Below are 19062 nucleotides of genomic sequence, written 5' to 3'. Positions count from 1 at the left end.
AAATGCCTCCAGCTTTCTTTGGGAGAAGCCATTTTTTGGATGAATCTCTCTCACGTGATTGGTATGGTAAGAGCCTGTGTATATGGAATGCATCAGAGCTTCATTGTGTCAACACGAACATGCCCTGACTTCAGTGTGCCCTGTGAATCAGGTATGGTGTCTCTTCGTGTGTGAGCATATAGTTCTGTGCACTTTGAGATCTCCATTGTTCACATTTCTAAGGGGAATATTGTTCTTGTTAATTTATATCCAGAATAGTTCACTGAGGACGATTGATTCAAATGAACTCACTAGTTTACATGATTTAAATCTTGCACACTGCTCAAACACTGGCCAGAAGGAATCAAGTTTTTCTTCCCTGCACTTGAAGTGGACAGAGACTTTCCAACAGACCCTCGCAAGAGGAGACATGGCCATTTGAAATCATATCACTCAGGGCATGCACACTTAGAATCATAGAATCATAGAATACCATAGAATATCAGGGTTGGAAGGGACCTCAGGAGGTCACCTAGTCCAACCCCCTGCTCAAAGCAGGACCAATCCCCAACTAAATCATTCCAGCCAGGGCTTTGTCAAGCCTGACCTTAAAAACTTCTAAGGAAGGAGATTCCACCACCTCCCTAGGTAACGCATTCCAGTGTTTCACCACCCTCTGAGTGAAAAAGTTTTTCCTAATATCCAACCTAAACTTCCCCCACTGCAACTTGAGACCATTACTCCTTGTTCTGTCATCAGCTACCACTGAGAACAGTCTAGATCCATCCTCTTTGGAACCCCCTTTCAGGTAGTTGAAAGCAGCTATCAAATCCCCCCTCATTCTTCTCTTCCGCAGACTAAATAATCCCAGTTCCCGCAGCCTCTCCTCATAAGTCATGTGTTCCAGTCCCCTAATCATTTTTGTTGCCCTCCGCTGGACGTTTTCTAATTTTTCCACATCCTTCCTGTAGTGTGGGGCCCAAAACCGGACACAGTGCTCCAGATGAGGCCTCACCAATGTCGAATAGAGGGGAACGATCACATCTCTCAATCTGCTGGCAATGCCCCTACATATACATCCCAAAATGCCATTGGCCTTCTTGGCAACAAGGGCGCACTCCTTTAGCACTCTCGGATGCAGCGCATCCGGCCCCATGGACTTGTGCTCGTCCAGCTTTTCTAAATAGTCCCGAACCACTTCTTTCTCCACAGAGGGCTGGTCACCTCCTCCCCATGCTATGCTGCCCAGTGCAGTAGTCTGGGAGCTGACCTTGTTCGTGAAGACAGAGGCAAAAAAAGCATTGAGAACATTAGCTTTTTCCACATCCTCTGTCACTAGGGAGAGTGGTCACTTTGGATAGGCTATTACCAGCAGGAGAGTGAGTTTGTGTGTGTGGTTTTTGGAGGGGGGTGAGGGGGTGAGAGAACCTGGATTTCTGCAGGAAATGGCCCACCTTGATTATCATACACATTGTGAAGACAGTGGTCACTTTTGATGGGCTATTACCAGCAAGAGAGTGAGTTTGTCTGTGGGGGGGCGGAGGGTGAGAAAACCTGGATTTGTGCTGGAAATGGCCCAACTTGATGATCACTTTAGATAAGCTATTACCAGCAGGAGAGTGGGGTGGGAGGAGGTATTGTTTCATGGTGTCTGTGTATATAATGTCTTCTGCAATTTCCACAGTATGCATCCGATGAAGTGAGCTGTAGCTCACGAAAGCTCATGCTCAAATAAATTGGTTAGTCTTTAAGGTGCCACAAGTCCTCCTTTTCTTTTTGCGAATACAGACTAACACGGCTGTTACTCTGAAACCTGTCACTAGGTTGCCTCCCTCACTCAGTAAGGGGCCCACACTTTCCTTGACTTTCTTCTTGTTGCTAACATACCTGTAGAAACCCTTCTTGTTACTCTTAACATCTCTTGCTAGCTGCAACTCCAGGTGTGATTTGGCCTTCCTGATTTCACTCCTGCATGCCCAAGCAATATTTTTGTAGTCTTCCCTGGTCATTTGTCCAATCTTCCACTTCTTGTAAGCTTCTTTTTTGTGTTTAAGATCAGCAAGGATTTCACTGTTAAGCCAAGCTGGTCGCCTGCCATATTTACTATTCTTTCTATACATCAGGATGGTTTGTCCCTGTAACCTCAATAAGGATTCTTTAAAATACAGCCAGCTCTCCTGGACTCCTTTCCCCCTCATGTTATTCTCCTAGGGGATCCTGCCCATCAGTTCCCTGAGGGAGTCAAAGTCTGCTTTTCTGAAGTCCAGGGTCCGTATTCTGCTGCTCTCCTTTCTTCCCTGTGTCAGGATCCTGAACTCGACCCTCTCATGGTCACTGCCTCCTAGGTTCCCATCCACTTTAGCTTCCCCTACTAATTCTTCCCGGGTTGTGAGCAGCAGGTCAAGAAGAGCTCTGCCCCTAGCTGGTTCCTCCAGCACTTGCATCAGGAAATTGTCCCCTACACTTTCCAAAAACTTCCTGGATTGTCTGTGCACCGCTGTATTGCTCTCCCAGCAAATATCAGGGTGATTGAAGTCTCCCATGAGAAACAGGGCCTGCGATCTAGTAACTTCTGTGAGTTGCCGGAAGAAAGCCTCGTCTACCTCATCCCCCTGGTCTGGTGGTCTATTGCAGACTCCCACCACGACATCACCCTTGTTGCTCACACTTCTAAACTTAATCTTAGATAAGAAGTTCTGCATGACAAATACAAAGGCCCATAAGCTACATGATAAATGGCTTAGGGTTTAAAGAAGCACTGTACTATGATGCAGCTAACACCTTGGCATCATGCTACATATCCCAGAATTAGAGGTTTCTTCTTGGGCCTGATAAGTAATGTGGCAAGAACTTCACAGCAAATCTGATTAAATAAGTTATCACATTGGGGTTAGCATGCACTGACGCTGAATTTCTCCCAAGTTCAGGTGGGTGGCTCAGATACAGAGTTTTGTGTGGTTTTATCTCTAATAATGACATAGCATGCACAGCTAATGAAACCAGAGTTAAACAGGAAGAAATTGCATTGTAGAAATCAATGTGTTGTACTGCAGGGTACTATGGTAGTCTAGTTGTTCATGAACTGCCTTATAGAATCATAGAAATGTAGAACTGGAAGGGGCCCTGTTAGGCCAGCCAGTCCAACACCCTGCACTGAGGCAGGATCAAGCATCATCCAGACTATCCCTGACAAGCGCCTGTCCAGCCTGTTCTCAAAAAGCTTCGGAGATGGAGACTTCACAACCTCCCCAGGCAATCTGCTCCAGTGCCCAACTTCCTTACAGTAAGGAAGTTCCTCCCAATATCTAACCCAAATCTCCCTTAATGCAATTTAAGTCATTACTTCCTGTCCTGTCCTTCAGCTGCTCAAGTCCACGGCATGAAAAGAGAGCGAGGGATTGAAGTGCTAAATAAGACACTGTGCACTGCAATACAAAACAAACAGGACTAATTAGAATTGTTGGATGCAGGAATGAGTGCCCACCATAGGGATGATTTAAGAAAGTTATCAATAAATCAATCAATAAATCTCACTATACAGTGTAGACAATGTACTGCCCATTATATTTTACAGCAGTATTTAGCAACAGATACACACATTCTCATGGTGTAAGTGGGTGAAAATGGGCACGTTGATCGCCATCTCGTGTAATGCAAGAGAACTGCACTTCTATTTGAATGCCTCAGTACTGACATCTAGTGCCAAGTATATGAATACAAGGAAAGTTTACCGACACTGGCCATTTTTTATATATCATTATTTCCAGATCATCACAGTATATAGGAGGTTGTGCTGTTTCCAGAGAGCTGTTTGCATTCAAGAAAAAAAAAAAGGAAAATGAACCCACTGAAGATGGCAAAACTGCAGAAGCTTCTTCATTTATGGGCAGTACATCTTGTGTTCAATGTGTGTTCATTTTAGGAGTCTAGCATCTTATATAACATTATGGTTACACATCGTCCGACTCATCCATTTCACCCTGACCCATAACAAATTTACATTTAAACAACAAACATTTTGTCCATGGAAACAGCCATGGATCTAGGATGTCTACCCAATAATGCCAACCTTTTCATGGCCCATGTCAAGGAAGAATTTCTGGAAAAATGCATCACAAAACCAATGATAAACCTGAGATACACTATTGATATTTTGATCCTCAGGATAGACTATTTAAACTCTGTCATAGATTTCTACCACAACTTCAGCAACAACCACCCATCCATAAAACGCTCTCTAGACCAGCATCAACTTCCTCAACACCACAATCAGTTTCAATAATGGAACCTAGCAGCCAACTATATACAAGAAACCCACAGATCACTACACTTACCTACACAGATCCAATAACCACCACCAGTTAGTCATTCACAATTCCTAATTTTTCACAAAATGAAATGAAGTTTTCATAGCTCAAAAATAAGATTCTCATGATAACTTCACAAAACTTGACCCACTGTGAAATTTCCACCATTTCTGCCCAAAACTACCAACACTAATATTTATTTGCTATTATTGCTGGGGCAATGAAGATCATGGCTCCATTGTGCTAGACATCATCACATGCCCCAATGAGGATCAGAGGTCCCTTGTGTAAGGCATTATACAAAGACACACAATGATACCATGTCCACCATTTATTTGACCCACTCTCATTCACAAATGGAAACATTTTCAAACTCCCTGACTCACACTTAATTGTGTATTTATTAGTATTTGGGCAGTATTTGGGTAGTTTTGAAGAAAATAGATTTTTAAACAAAAAAGTTATTCACAATCTTTGATACTAGTGACCAGTTTCATATTAGCCATCAAAAGACTTACATATGAGACAAGTATTCAGGGTGAACCATGCTGCTGAGAATAGCCACTCAGGCCAATGAGAGTTGGTGAGGGCAGGGACCATGTGGAGTTCACTTACTATGCTAGGTACAAAGTTTTCCAGCATATCAGCTTCCTATGAGTTTGCATATGTAGCTTTATATACAAATACTATTTACAGACTCCTCAGGGAAGTGAAAGCTAAAAGAGCCAGTCATACAACCTAAAGAAAGTATAGCAGCTCCACAATATCCTTGGTTAGTCCACGGGACTAAAGTTAGATCAATACTGAGCGCTTTTGAAAATACTCACCCTAAGTGAGTAATTATGAACAGAAAATTCCAACAGCGCTTGGGTTTTTTTTCAATGTTCAATTTGCATTATTCATGCAAAATTCTGCTCTTGGCAGAAACAAGAATAAAATCAGAGTAACTCCATTCCAAATAAGATCTAGATCTAGATCTATTTTTGTATAACTGAGGACAGATTTTGACCCCGACGTTTATTTTTCAATGAAAAACACTTATAAAAATTATTTTCTTATTTAACTCTATTCAACTACATGTACATTTCAGAAATTCAAATAAGTGAAAAGAAAATGCAGAAAAATACCTCAGATCAGTGCGTCTTGGAAAAAGCTTTTTCTTTCCATTAAAATAAATCTCAAATTCGTCAACCTTCAGCCTGTGTGCATAGTCAATGTAGGCGGACACCTCCTGACCACGAGAATTTCGGTCACGAATGAATATTATGGACTGGAAAAAACAGAGAACTCCACAAATAAGAAATACAAAAAATACATTAGTAAAATGAATTTTCATCTGCACCACTGACTTTTACAATTTGTTCCCTTTTTATTTTGGCCTGATTTATTTTGGCCATAGTTGGGGCCAGATTTTCAAAAGAGCTCAGCTTCCATTTAGGCACCTAAATGCAGACCAGATTTGTAAAAGTACTCAGCATTCAGCATCTCCAAATCAGACACTTATGACCAGATTTTCAAAAGTGCTCAAATGTGCTGAGCTCTTTTTAAAATCTGGCTAGGTATTTTGATGTCTAAATGAGAGAAGAGTCCTTTTGAAACTCTGCACCATATTGTATAATGCATAATACATAACTCCAAAGAGCAACTTCCCAAATTAAATAAAATTAATTAAAGAGAATACAGCATGCCAATCACTAAAACAGAGTGATAACTAAAATTGAAATAGAAATGGATCATAGCTCATCCAGATCTGAACTTCTCTACAGTTTGGGGTGTTAAGATCTAGGATTCTGATCTCACCCAGTATACAGACAAGGTCCAAAAGAAAAGTTTGGATCCAGAACAGCATCTGAAATATTAAGTAGCATATGTGTGTTGGATCTATGGTTTGGGACATCTCTGTACATTAAAAGGCATCATATATTCAATTCAACATTCATAGCCAAGTTAAATCCACACAGAAGGGTTACTTATTGGTAATCCTGTTTGCCATAGTCCTCTCTTCTTCTATTCTACTATTAGATTCAATATTATGGCTCCAATTATCAGGAAGTAGGAGGAAAAAGCTGTCAGCCACCCAAGATAAGGTCCAGTCCACTGTTAGCGACTACCAGAACAAAAATTGTTATTGTTAAAGAAACCAGAGTAAAATCTGTGTAATAATCCACGTGGTAGCCCTGGGAAATTCAAATTTACAAGTCATACGTTGCTCACTGGACATCCCCCTCTCCTCCTGTCCTACTCAGTAACCATTATGCTTAGTTATTATACTAACCCGTAATCTTCAGAGAAGGCCTTACATAGAGTGCAACTAGGAGCTCGAGCAGCTAAACTGTGATTCTACCATACAGAACAAGTCCAATTAGTAGGGGCACATTAAAGCCTCCCCCCTCACAATCAAAGCTTTCTGAACCCCTATTACCTCTCAGCGTTGGTTTTCATTTTTCTTCTTGTGACTTATCATTTTTGTCCCAATAGAATGAATGGGGGAAGCTGGGTCAGTGAGAACCCAATAGAGTTACTTGGAAGCAGGGTTAGACAGGAGTCAGACAGAACAGAAAAAGGAGCCTGGAGGGAAATCTCTTTTGGGAAGAGAAGAAGGAACCACACAGCATCTGAAAATGAAAGGACTGCCTATGAAAGGAGGATGATTGTCAGAAACCCTTCCAGTAGGAACTGCAGGATAAGGTGGAGGAGAAGGTCACTAGCAAAGAGGGTGAGTCACATGGACTGAGGAAAAAGGATCTTTCTGGGATTCAGAATGTTCCTAACCACTTTGTCTTGATCCTCCCTAAAGAGCTTTAGGCCCCTGTATGGTAAGTCCACCAATTCTGTTTTTGATCCTACACATTCCAATAGTGAAGTCAGTGTGGCAATGGGCCAGTGGATAGACCTCTATATCTGGTGACAATCCTGGGCCTTCAAGGGAATCCACTCCTAATGGCTTAGAGGGATTACTCATTGGGATGCCAGTGTCAGGGGCCTGAGACAAGTATGGTAGACTAACGTCCCTTGGTTTTTCTTCCTTGCAAGGTGGGGGGGGGGCAGGAGGACCGAGGCAACTCTTTCTCAACACTTCCACAATGCAAAAGAAGAATTGGCAGGACAGGAGTGGACTGGGGCTTCTATAGCTTGGATGATTGATAGTTCTTGCCTCCTGGTTCCTAAAGGTTATCAGATAGCAGAGACACACAAGTATCCATTAGACTATGTCTGGTTTTTTACCCAGCTGAGATCTGAGTGGGTTTTTTTTTGTACATCTATGAAAAATGTACATCTATGAAAAATGGCATATCGAAATCATATCGAACTCTTATAACAAAGATTCTTTATTTTAACATCACTAAACTGCTCTAATGTAATGGTGTCTTTGGCAAAACATTGGGTTATTCTTACAATACTTTTCCTTTACTACCACATTCACAGTCAGTTTCCATAAAGGGTTGTGTTAGCACACTTTGCATCTTTTGTACCATAAGCATCTCTAATCGGTAGATCCAGAAGAACCTTTCAATAGGTGGATACCTCCAGCTACTTCAGCATAATGTGACTTCTCCCATCCCCAGCATACTCAACCTTGTGAGATGCATAATTGAGCTGAATGTTATGCTAAATCAGAAAAAAACGTTTCTTTTTAATTGACAACAAGTGCAACTACGGTACACTGCAGCTGTGATTAGATAAAAGACTAGAAGCTTGTCATAAATATCTGAACAATTGATTCATCATCTCTTTAAAAATTCCGAAGTTACAGTTTAAATAATTTGAATTACATGTGATAGTCCAATAATAAAAGAAAAATGTTGGCAAAATGCATGTACTATCTGCAGTATAAAACATAAAGGACATCTTTCAACTCTCTTCTGATTATCAAATTAATTTCCTTAAATAGGTGTTCACATATAATCAACTATAAATCAATACAGATCTACAGTAAAGTCAATAACTGTTCCTATTAATGTCCTCAAAACTTCTTTTGAACTTCAAACACCCAATCAAAATATTTAAAACAAAAATTTCCTGTAATAAAGGTACAAAGGATTCCCACTGAAAACTAAAAGCTTTTGATCCTATCTCATCTGTCAGCATTATTTTTCATTTTTCTTCTTGTGATTCATTTCTAACCACCTATAAAGCTTTCATTCATAAAACTATGAATGTGCTTGAATTTTCTTAGGATGTTCTATCACTTTTTAATTTTGCCACACCTTTCTGCCTCAGAGAAGGATTTTTATACGTTTGTATGTCATTTTTATTAACTGAAATGATCAACAGCGGATAAAGCTTTCATGTTAATTTTTTTTTTAAACAGAAAATGTGAAATTTAAAACTTACTTCCTACAGTTCTCTTTACTTTTCACTACAACTTCCTTTATTATAAATTTTAATGTATCCTATTGCTAGAAGAAGAAACACATTCATTTACCGGTAATCAGTTGCCTCCTGAATAGAGCTGGTTGGGAATTTTCCAACACAACTTTTTTTCATCTGAAAGTGTCAATTCACCAAAACCAAAACTGTTTGTGAGACAGCATCAGTTCAGTTTCAGTTTTTCACTCAAAATGACTTTTTGTTTTGAAATTTTAGTTAATTTATACTAAAAAATTATTTAACAAATGTAAAAAGGTGTGCAATATTTAAAATATCAGATGAGAGAAAACAACTATTTTAATAATTAGACAAATTTTAAAACTAAAGGAACTATAATGCTAGATTCAACAGTAGAATAGACAGAAAAGATTGCGTACAAGTTTACTTCTCTGTGGGCTGACACCAGAACTATCACAACAAAGTACCACCCTCACCATTAGTGTAAGTAGATGTGACTCTGTTGAAGTTAACGGAGTTGTGCTTGATTGCTCCAGCCATAAATTTGGCCCTTTGGAATATACAAGCTCGCACGTTCCTGCAGAAAATCATCAATGATATTAGTGCAATTAGAGAGCCACATAATTCATCTCTTGTGTTGAAAATGAAAGAAATCAGCTGTCTGCCAATCTGAAAATCCAGTGCATACTAGGGTGTGCTTTTGTGTGTGATGGGAACAAGCGACAGTTTTAAAGGGCTGCATTAAAGGCCTGTGACTCACCCAAAAGAGCAAGGAACACATTTTTCCTTCTAAACACTAGACGTGTCTCAAAAACGTGGCTACTGTATTTGGAATGATGCCAGAAGTTGTGCTGTTCCAGTATTGACATTGGAAGAGGATCCAGTAGCAGGATAAGCATTGTAAGTGCTAGTATGTGAGCCAGTGTCTGTTGAACATGCCAGGGCAGCTCCTGGTTCCCCAGAACAGATTTTGCCACAGAATGGGGAATTCATTTTAAATCTTCCTTATCGAGGTTCAAGGAGCTCATAGAAAAAGCTTTGACTCTCAGAAGGGGCACCATAGAAAGTGTATAAAACTCTGGAGAAGAAAGATGATGCCTCTGCAGAACTTCTGTGACAGACTGTGCAAGAGTTAAGGATGGGCAAATATGTTGTGCCTAATTTTGAATCTCCTTGAAAATCATAGGTTGGAAGTTAAGAAGAGGACTCAAACCAGTTTGCTGCTCCTCTCTGTTAACATGAGTATTTTTCCCTTTTAGCTTGGTGAACCGAACATCCCCATGTTGGATCAGATCACCTTAGGCATCATATTTTTACATTTTTTTGTTCAAGGTACTTGGCGAGATAACAATGTTTTGGTTATTCCAGTTTTCGGTTTGTATATGTATGATAGCTCAGTGGAGGAAGGGGGGGAAGGATAGCTCAGTGGTTTGAGCATTGGCCTGCTAAACCCAGGGTTGTGAGTTCAATCCTTGAGGGGGCCATTTAGGGATCGGGGCAAAAATTAGGGATTGGTCCTGCTTTGAGCAGGGGGTTGGACTAGATGACCTCCTGATGTCCCTTCCAGCCCTGATATTCTATGATTCATCAGTGCTCCATACAAACAAAAGTAGAACATACATGTGGAATTGTACCTTAGTCATGAAAAGTATTGTTAGCATTTTCTCCAGGAGCATATTTGCACTCTAGAGAAATGTGAGTGGAACAAAACTATGAATGCTCAAACTAGTTTGGAAAAATAATGGCCTACTCCAAACTTCTCTTTATTTTTAGAACTAAATTCACTCAATCTTTTTTTAACTTTCTGAAATATTACTTATTTTTTCCCCAGCATTGTTGCTGTCTTTGTATTCCTCTTAATTTAACGGTTCATGAAGGGTGTTGTCTCAAAGCCTGATTCTCCTCTCTCTTAGGTCCTAATTCAAGGCCTATGAAAGTCAACAGAATAACTTACCCTGACTTCCATAGGCTTGGATCATGCCCTGCACAGGTGTAAATTACAAGCACTGCCACTGAAGTCAGCAGAGTCACTGCTATAAACTAATGTAAGTTAGAGAAGAATCAGATACAGAGGACTTCCAACTTAGTCACAAGCACACTACCAGAAATTTAACAAGACAGCCTGTTTCCACTAGATTCATAGCCAAGTTGTTCACATTCAAGAGGTTTCAGTGAGTTTGGATAAGAATGCAAACTTTTGGGAACATATCTGAAACAAACCCAAACTACAAACCTTGTCAGAGTCATACACCATTACACAACCTAGCCTACAAATCTATATATTGACAAATACTGTAAATGGTGGGAGGACATTATGTCAGGCCTAGTCTACACCCAGTGACTCACATAAAGTTCCACCTTAGCCTCCAGAATAAATTTCTAAACTGAACAGGCCTTTAAGCCATGTTTCAGCCAACTAATTGCAAGTAAGGACAAGAAAGTGTGTGGACTTTTTGTCACACTCAGAATCCTTAAAAGAAAAAATCGTATTGGAAAACTCTACATGTCAGAAGAACACGCAGATTGATTTATGCGCTGCCTGGAGAGGACAATCTGCACGTTTCCAAACAAACAAAGCTGATCAAATTAGTGGCTAAAGAACTAAGATTAATTAATTTGGGAGTCTAATCCAAAGTCCATTGGCTGCAATGGGCTCTGGATCAGGGCCTTGGTACTTTGCAAAACTTTACGGGAAGAACAGTGACTTGCATAACCTACAACATGTTACATAATCTCTCTGTGCCTCACGTTTCTCTTCACTAAATTGGTGCTAATATCTGTCTCTAAAACTTTGCAGTCCTCAAAGTAAAAATGTATTCTTATTACGGCTGTAAATCCTGTGGCCTGAAGCCTTAGAGAGAAGTGAATTCACTACTGCCATCTGTTGGTGACCCCTTTTGCCTTTGAAAATCTCCCCCTAGTACAGCTGATAAGGTTTTTTGTCCACAAGCGCAGGGCCAATCAGAGCGGGGTGGGGGTGGGCAGGAGGGCTATTTGGCCTGGGCCTCAAGCTCAAAGGGGGCCTCATATTTAGACACTTGTTAATTTTTTGGCATTTGATAAGTTTTGCAACTTGTTTTCATGTGCATCCCTATTGGATCAAAATGTGATGCACACTCTCAGCTTATAGCTTCAAATTTAAGCAAATAAGAGATCATAGAATCATAGAATATCAGGGTTGGAAGGGACCTCAGGAGGTCATCTAGTCCAACCCCCTGCTCAAAGCAGGACCAATCCCCAATTAAATCATCCCAGCCAGGGCTTTGTCAAGCCTGACCTTAAAAACTTCTAAGGAAGGAGATTCTACCACCTCCCTAGGTAACGCATTCCAGTGTTTCACCACCCTCCTAGTGAAAAAGTTTTTCCTAATATCCAACCTAAACCTCCCCCACTGCAACTTGAGACTATTACTCCTTGTCCTGTCCTCTTCTACCACTGAGAATAGTCTAGAACCATCCTCTCTGGAACCCCCTTTCAGGTAGTTGAAAGCAGCTATCAAATCCCCCCTCATTCTTCTCTTCTGCAGACTAAACAATCCCAGTTCCCTCAGCCTCTCCTCATAAGTCATGTGTTCCAGACCCCTAATCATTTTTGTTGCCCTTCGCTGGACTCTCTCCAATTTATCCACATCCTTCTTGTAGTGTGGGGCCCAAAACTGGACACAGTACTCCAGATGAGGCCTCACCAATGTCGAATAGAGGGGAACGATCACGTCCCTCGATCTGCTCGCTATGCCCCTACTTATACATCCCAAAATGCCATTGGCCTTCTTGGCAACAAGGGCACACTGCTGACTCATATCCAGCTTCTCGTCCACTGTCACCCCTAGGTCCTTTTCCGCAGAACTGCTGCCTAGCCATTCGGTCCCTAGTCTGTAGCTGTGCATTGGGTTCTTCCGTCCTAAGTGCAGGACCCTGCACTTATCCTTATTGAACCTCATCAGATTTCTTTTGGCCCAATCCTCCAATTTGTCTAGGTCCCTCTGTATCCTATCCCTGCCCTCCAGCGTATCTACCACTCCTCCCAGTTTAGTATCATCCCCAAATTTGCTGAGAGTGCAATCCACACCATCCTCCAGATCATTTATGAAGATATTGAACAAAACCGGCCCCAGGACCAACCCCTGGGGCACTCCACTTGACACCAGCTGCCAACTAGACATGGAGCCATTGATCATTACCCGTTGAGCCCGACAATCTAGCCAACTTTCTACCCACCTTATAGTGCATTCATCCAGCCCATACTTCTTTAACTTGCTGACAAGAATACTGTGGGAGACCGTGTCAAAAGCTTTGCTAAAGTCAAGAAAGAATACATCCACTGCTTTCCCTTCATCCACAGAGCCAGTAATCTCATCATAGAAGGTGATTAGATTAGTCAGGCATGACCTACCCTTGGTGAATCCATGCTGACTGTTCCTGATCACTTTCCTCTCATGTAAGTGCTTCAGGATTGATTCTTTGAGGACCTGCTCCATGATTTTTCCGGGGACTGAGGTGAGGCTGACTGGCCTGTAGTTCCCAGGATCCTCCTTCTTCCCTTTTTTAAAGATTGGCACTACATTAGCCTTTTTCCAGTCATCTGGGACTTCCCCCGTTCGCCACGAGTTTTCAAAGATAATGGCCAATGGCTCTGCAATCACAGCCGCCAATTCCTTTAGCACTCTCGGATGCAACTCGTCCGGCCCCATGGATTGTGCACGTCCAGCTTTTCTAAATAGTCCCTAACCACCTCTTTCTCCACAGAGGGCTGGCCATCTACTCCCCATGTTGTGATGCCCAGCACAGCAGTCTGGGAGCTGTCCTTGTTAGTGAAGACAGAGGCAAAAAAAGCATTGAGCACATTAGCTTTTTCCACATCCTCTGTCACTAGGTTGCCTCCCTCATTCAGTAAGGGGCCCACACTTCCCTTGGCTTTCTTCTTGTTGCCAACATACCTGAAGAAACCCTTCTTGTTACTCTTGACATCTCTTGCTAGCTGCAGCTCCAGGTGCGATTTGGCCCTCCTGATTTCATTCCTACATGCCCGAGCAATATTTTTATACTCTTCCCTGGTCATATGTCCAACCTTCCACTTCTTGTAAGCTTCTTTTTTATGTTTAAGATGTGATTTGGTAAAAGACCATTTTTTTGTTAACTGATATAGATTTTGTCATATTAAAGAGTTAAAAATGTTCATAAATGTTAATTAAAATATATTGGTTCTGATGGCACAAGATTAGACCATATGTCGTCATTTTTTATTTTTATTATGGCTAGGGGCCTCAAAAGCTGAAAGTGGCCCAGGTCTCTCTGGACCTCTGAGAGGTCCTGTGCAAGCGTCAACATCACAAAAACCAATCATTACCATATCTATTAACTGGGATCTTTATTGACAACCTCAGGAAGAGACCAGCTGCTTGAAGGTGGCCCCTTTTGGTCAAGTTGGAAGTACGTAGGATGGTACTTGCACTGCCTGCATTTCTAAGGATAAACAGAGACTTGTAGTTCTAGCACCGTCAAACTAGTGCCTTACAAAAACATTAATATTCACACACAAAGTAAATAAAAAGGACAAACCAAAAACAGTTGAAATTCTTAACACAAGCAGCATAGTGCTATAGAGTCCCATGCCCATTGCAGCTAGTGCAATGGGCATGGGACTCTACAAGGACAAATACAATAATGAGTGGTTACTTCGAAATACCCTCATGAGGAATCCATTAACCTACCCTTGCAGAAATGCTAGGAAATATTATTAGCCCAGCCTCAAAATCTGCACACCAGCCCTTTACCAGAGGGATGAAAAAAGAAAATAAACATTTCAATCTCCAGTAAAAAAACAAAACAAAACAAAACCCCAAACCAATTACTCTTTCTTTGCCAGTGGGTGAGTAGAATTTTGCAAGGCTAAACTAGACTCTTGGGGGAATATTTTATACACCATACATTATCACTGATTTTCTGAAGACACAGTAGCAAATGACATCCCCACAGCTGGGAACTGTACGTAGGTTCTGATTCAGCATGGGCTTAACTCACTTAAGTCTATCGGTACTCAGCAAAGCCTGTGAGCATGTGCTTAAGTCCCATGTGAACGGAACTTCAGATATGCTTAAGGGAGTTGCTGAACTGGGACCTAAGAGTTGGCAAATAAGCCAGCATGATCTATGAGCCACAGTACTGAGAGATCCCTCTTATGGATTCAAGTTAAATGTGGTATAGAAGATAGAATATGGGGAAATTAAGGGGCCAGCCCTGCTGTCTGGTGAAACATACTTCTAACAAAAGTACTTTAAAGTCTGACTAATGGAAGGTAAATGGCAGGAAAGGAAAGACAGACAATATTTAGGTCAATTATTAATTATTAATTCTCTTTTCATGTGGACAGTATCACAGGTGGGGCCCCAAGGGCCCAGCAGCATTTGACTGAATGGGACAGGCTTAAAATGCATTATAAGTTAAAATATATGTTTAATGACTAGCAATTTATTTTTGTTGCATGGTGTTTGGCCTTATTTGCCACCTGAAGATCATGTTACATCTAATAGAAATACCAGTGAGCAGTGGAAGAAAGGCGCTCACCTCCATATCTGTAAAACAGATGCCATTCGCATGTCTGCTCTGCAAACAGGAATAAATTCCTGACCCTGACCCCTCACAGGAGTGAAAACTGTGTAAAATGTAGCGTTCCATTTTTTGATTTTATCTTTAACTACATTTTACTTTTAGTGGGGGAAGTGTGAGGCTTAATTTTTTTATAAACCAATTGAAACATTCTAGTAAACTAAGGTGTAAAATGGATCTATAACTTGCTGTGCACAAATTTTCACTGTGTTCACACTTTCATCTGGAAATACTGTTCTCTTTCTTATTCTAGCTTTCAGATTTTTCTAAAATGTGTAATAGTAATACATCTGGTATTACCTCAGTCTCCTTTTCCTATGCTCAAAAATGCAATTGGTTCTTCAGAAAACATGTATCTTTTACTTACCTATAATTCTACAAAAGAATTAAAAACAAGGTACATGAGAATAAGCACAGGATCACAGCAGACTTTAATCCCGAGTTCTTCTAACACATCCAAAATAAGCAGGATATGGTCTAAGGGCAAGTGCAATTCAAAAAACGGAGATCTTACCATAGCAAAAAAAAGTTAAATGTATGTTTGTCTTGGTTTTTCCTCACTTAAAATACCTCCAAGCCCTGACCATTTTAATTAGCTCAACATCACTTATAACCTTTCACGTTTTAGATCTAAATGTTGGATTCCGTTCCCCTAAACAGCAGTGATTGATGCTAGTTTGGAACACCAAAAGAAATACTCTTTGATACTTTATTTAGTTAGCAGAAATAGCCAAACAAAAACCCAGCAGTAATATAAAGCAGATATGTACTCTACCTTGGGTTAAACGGTAAAACTCTTTTGTGGTTCTTAGTACTCATAGGAACCTATTTCATATTGGTGTTGCAGGAATAACATTGTGTCAAGACCACACAGATGCTAAAATCGTTACTCAAGGCGCAATCCTACAATTCTTCACTATGCATAACTTTCACTGAGTTACATGGGAGTTCTCTGGGTTGAAGGACTGCAGGATCAGGCTCTTATTAAAAGACCACCTACATCCTGTCAACTGTGTGCTAGATTTAGGTACAATAGCTTAGGGAGTCTTTTCAATCTGTACAAGTAGTTAGGCAAGATACCAAGAACAGGGCTGCTCTTGCAGTTCAGACATTGGGATTCTGGAGATATAGGGCACTACTGCGCTACATCAGTACAGCTGCATTGATGCAGCTGCGCTCCTGTATTATGTCTGGTGAGGATATGCTATGCTGACAGGAGAGTGCTCTTCTATCAGCATAATTACTCCACCTCCACGAGAGGCGGAGGCTATGTCGGTGGGGAGTGTCTCCTGCCGACATAGTGTGGCGTGGACAGCACTTAAGTCGATGTAACGTATGTCGCTCGGGGGGGGTGTCTTTTTCACACCCATGAGCGATGTAAGTTACATCAACTTAAGCAGTCGTGCAGACCAGCCCCTAGATTCAATTCCTAACTCTGCCACAGACTTCTTGTGTGTCATGTAGAGACACATTTTACAAAGAGCTCAGGAGCCAGGTTTTTAAGTTCTCTGCACTAAAATCTGGGCCCAGATTTTCAAAATTGCTCTGCACCCAGAAGCTCCCACTGTGACACTTAGGGCCAGACTTTCAAAAATTCTCATAACCCCAACTTGCTGAGCGCTTGTGAAAATCTCACCATATATTTGGGTATTTAAGGGGGGGCTGAGCTCTTTGAAAATGTGGCTGCAACTGCACAGGCTGAGCTGTGTTATTTACTCATTCACATAACACAAGAACCAGGGGCCACCAAATAAAATTAATAGGCAGCAGGTTTAAAACAAACAAAAGGAAGTATTTCTTCACATAACACAGTCAACCTGTGGAACTTGTTGCCATGGGATGTTGTGAAGGCCAAAACTATAAAGGGGTTCAAAAAAGAATTAGATAAGTTAATGGAGGATAGGTCCATCAATGGCTATTAGCTGAGATGGTCAGGGATGCAACTCCATGATCTGGGTCTCCCTAACCTCTCACTACCAGAAGCCAGGGGTGCTGGAACAATTTTTATAGATTTTTATACAATTTTTATGCTGAGAGCCATTGAACCAAACTGTAAACCCTGTATATGATGAAAACCACTTTAAGCCAGGGGGTGCGGCAGCACTCCAAGCACCCCTAGTTCCAGCACCTATGCCAATAGCTGGGAGTGGACGACAGAGGATAGATCACTTGATGATTGCCTGTTCCATTCATTCCCACTGAAGCACCTGACACTGGGCTAGATGGATCATTAGTGTGACCCAGTATGGCCTTTTTATGTGCTTATGTTCTTAGAAAATCCAACCTTTAAACTCTCTGTGCCTCACTTCCTCATCTGTAAAATGGGGATAATAATCCTTCTTGTCTGTTTAGCTTGTACACTCTTCGGGACAGGTACTGTTTTACTGTATTTTTGCACAGTGTCTAGCTCAATTGGGGACTCTATAAACTACTATAATGCTACCAATATCATCAGCATAGAAAGAAGTCATATGATAGAAAGTACCGTTGGCTAATGTGACAGCCCTTGCACTCCAAAATGGGTGTGGTCTTTGAGGTATCCCAAACTAGCTAGCATAAAATAAGCCTCAGCTCAGGTGATAAACCACTGTTATTTGTTAATACTGGCAACCAACAGCTGTCAATATATTTCAGCTGACTTGTGTCTTGCTCAACAATTCTTGGTACGTGTTTAATTTGATTCTAGGCAAATATACACAGCAGAAAGTTCACAGGCACACAAATAAAGTGAAAGAAAAGAAAAGAAAAAAGCTAACCAGACTTTTTGAACTTGAGAAGCAGGGTTTGAGGGAGAGAATGGCTGACTGAGAAGCAGATGTTCTAGCTTTTAACTCTTCAGAAAAAAAGTATGGTTACCCTACAGAAGAAGAAACATTTGCTTTGTACGTGAAGCATGTGCTTCCCAGTCACCTATTTATTCTTAGTGTTCAGCAGCTGTTCTCTAACTGGACTCTGGATTTGCTTCTCTGTGTAAACACGGTGTTGACTTGGTTTGGAACCAATGTTCAGACTGAGAACAGGCTGCTGAGATAAGAGCATAGGTTACATCTGTTGGTGTTAAAATAAAGGTGCTTATTAAAAACGGGAATCGTTCTCAGATCATTAATCCATAACAGGAATATTTGCACTCAAATGCATTCAGAATCCAAATTTCACTAAGAAAAACAAGACAACTTCAGCTCCAGCAGAGAGAAGATGGGCCTCTCCATTCTGTAACCATGCATGAAACCATGTTTAAACAGGAGCAAGACCAAGGACAGGGTAGGCCCATTACTCAATGAGGGGGGAAAGACAATAACAGAAAATGTGGAAATGGCAGAAGTGCTAAACGTCTTTTTTGTTTCAGTTTTCTCCAAAAAGTTTAGTAACAATCGGATGTCTAGTGCAGTGAATGCCACTGAAAATGAGGTAGGATCTGAAGCTAAAACAGGGAAAGAACACGTTAAGAATTACTTAGATGAGTTAGATGTCTTCAAATTGGCAGGGCCAAATGAAATACATTCTAGAATACTCAAGGAGCTGACTGAGGAGATATATGAGCCATTAAAATTATCTTCAGAAACTCATGGAAGACCTGAGATATTACAGACCAGCCAGCTTAACTTCAGTATCTGGAAAGATAATGGAGCAAAATTCAAGCAATCAATTTGCAAACACCTAGAAGATGATAAGGTGATAAGTAACAGTCAGCATGGATTTGTCAAGAACAAATCATGTCAAACCAACCTAATAGCTTTCTTTGACAGTGTAACAAGTCTTGTGGATAGGGGGTAAGTGGTAGATATGGTATATCTGGACTTTAGTAAGGCTTTTGAGACTGTCTCGCATGACCTTCTCATAAA

General features: G+C 40.9%; 1 protein-coding gene across 2 annotated transcripts in view; it reads right to left on the bottom strand.

Annotated features, from left to right (window-relative positions):
• CFAP299 (cilia and flagella associated protein 299) overlaps positions 1-19062 on the bottom strand; it is a 378861-nt gene that overhangs the window by 40918 nt on the left and 318881 nt on the right. For both annotated transcript variants that reach the window (XR_012639227.1, XM_074950477.1), the window contains exon 4: positions 5414-5556. Coding sequence is in view for 1 of the 2 variants with exons in the window: in XM_074950477.1 (XP_074806578.1) it covers positions 5414-5556 (143 nt within the window). In the remaining variant the exon portion in view is untranslated. The remainder of the gene's footprint in view (positions 1-5413; positions 5557-19062) is intronic.

Source organism: Natator depressus, chromosome 4 (genome assembly GCF_965152275.1).
Source record: "Natator depressus isolate rNatDep1 chromosome 4, rNatDep2.hap1, whole genome shotgun sequence".
NCBI lineage: Eukaryota > Metazoa > Chordata > Testudines > Cheloniidae > Natator > Natator depressus.
Note: the sequence above shows the minus strand (reverse complement) of the source record. Positions and strands in the feature narration are given on the sequence as shown.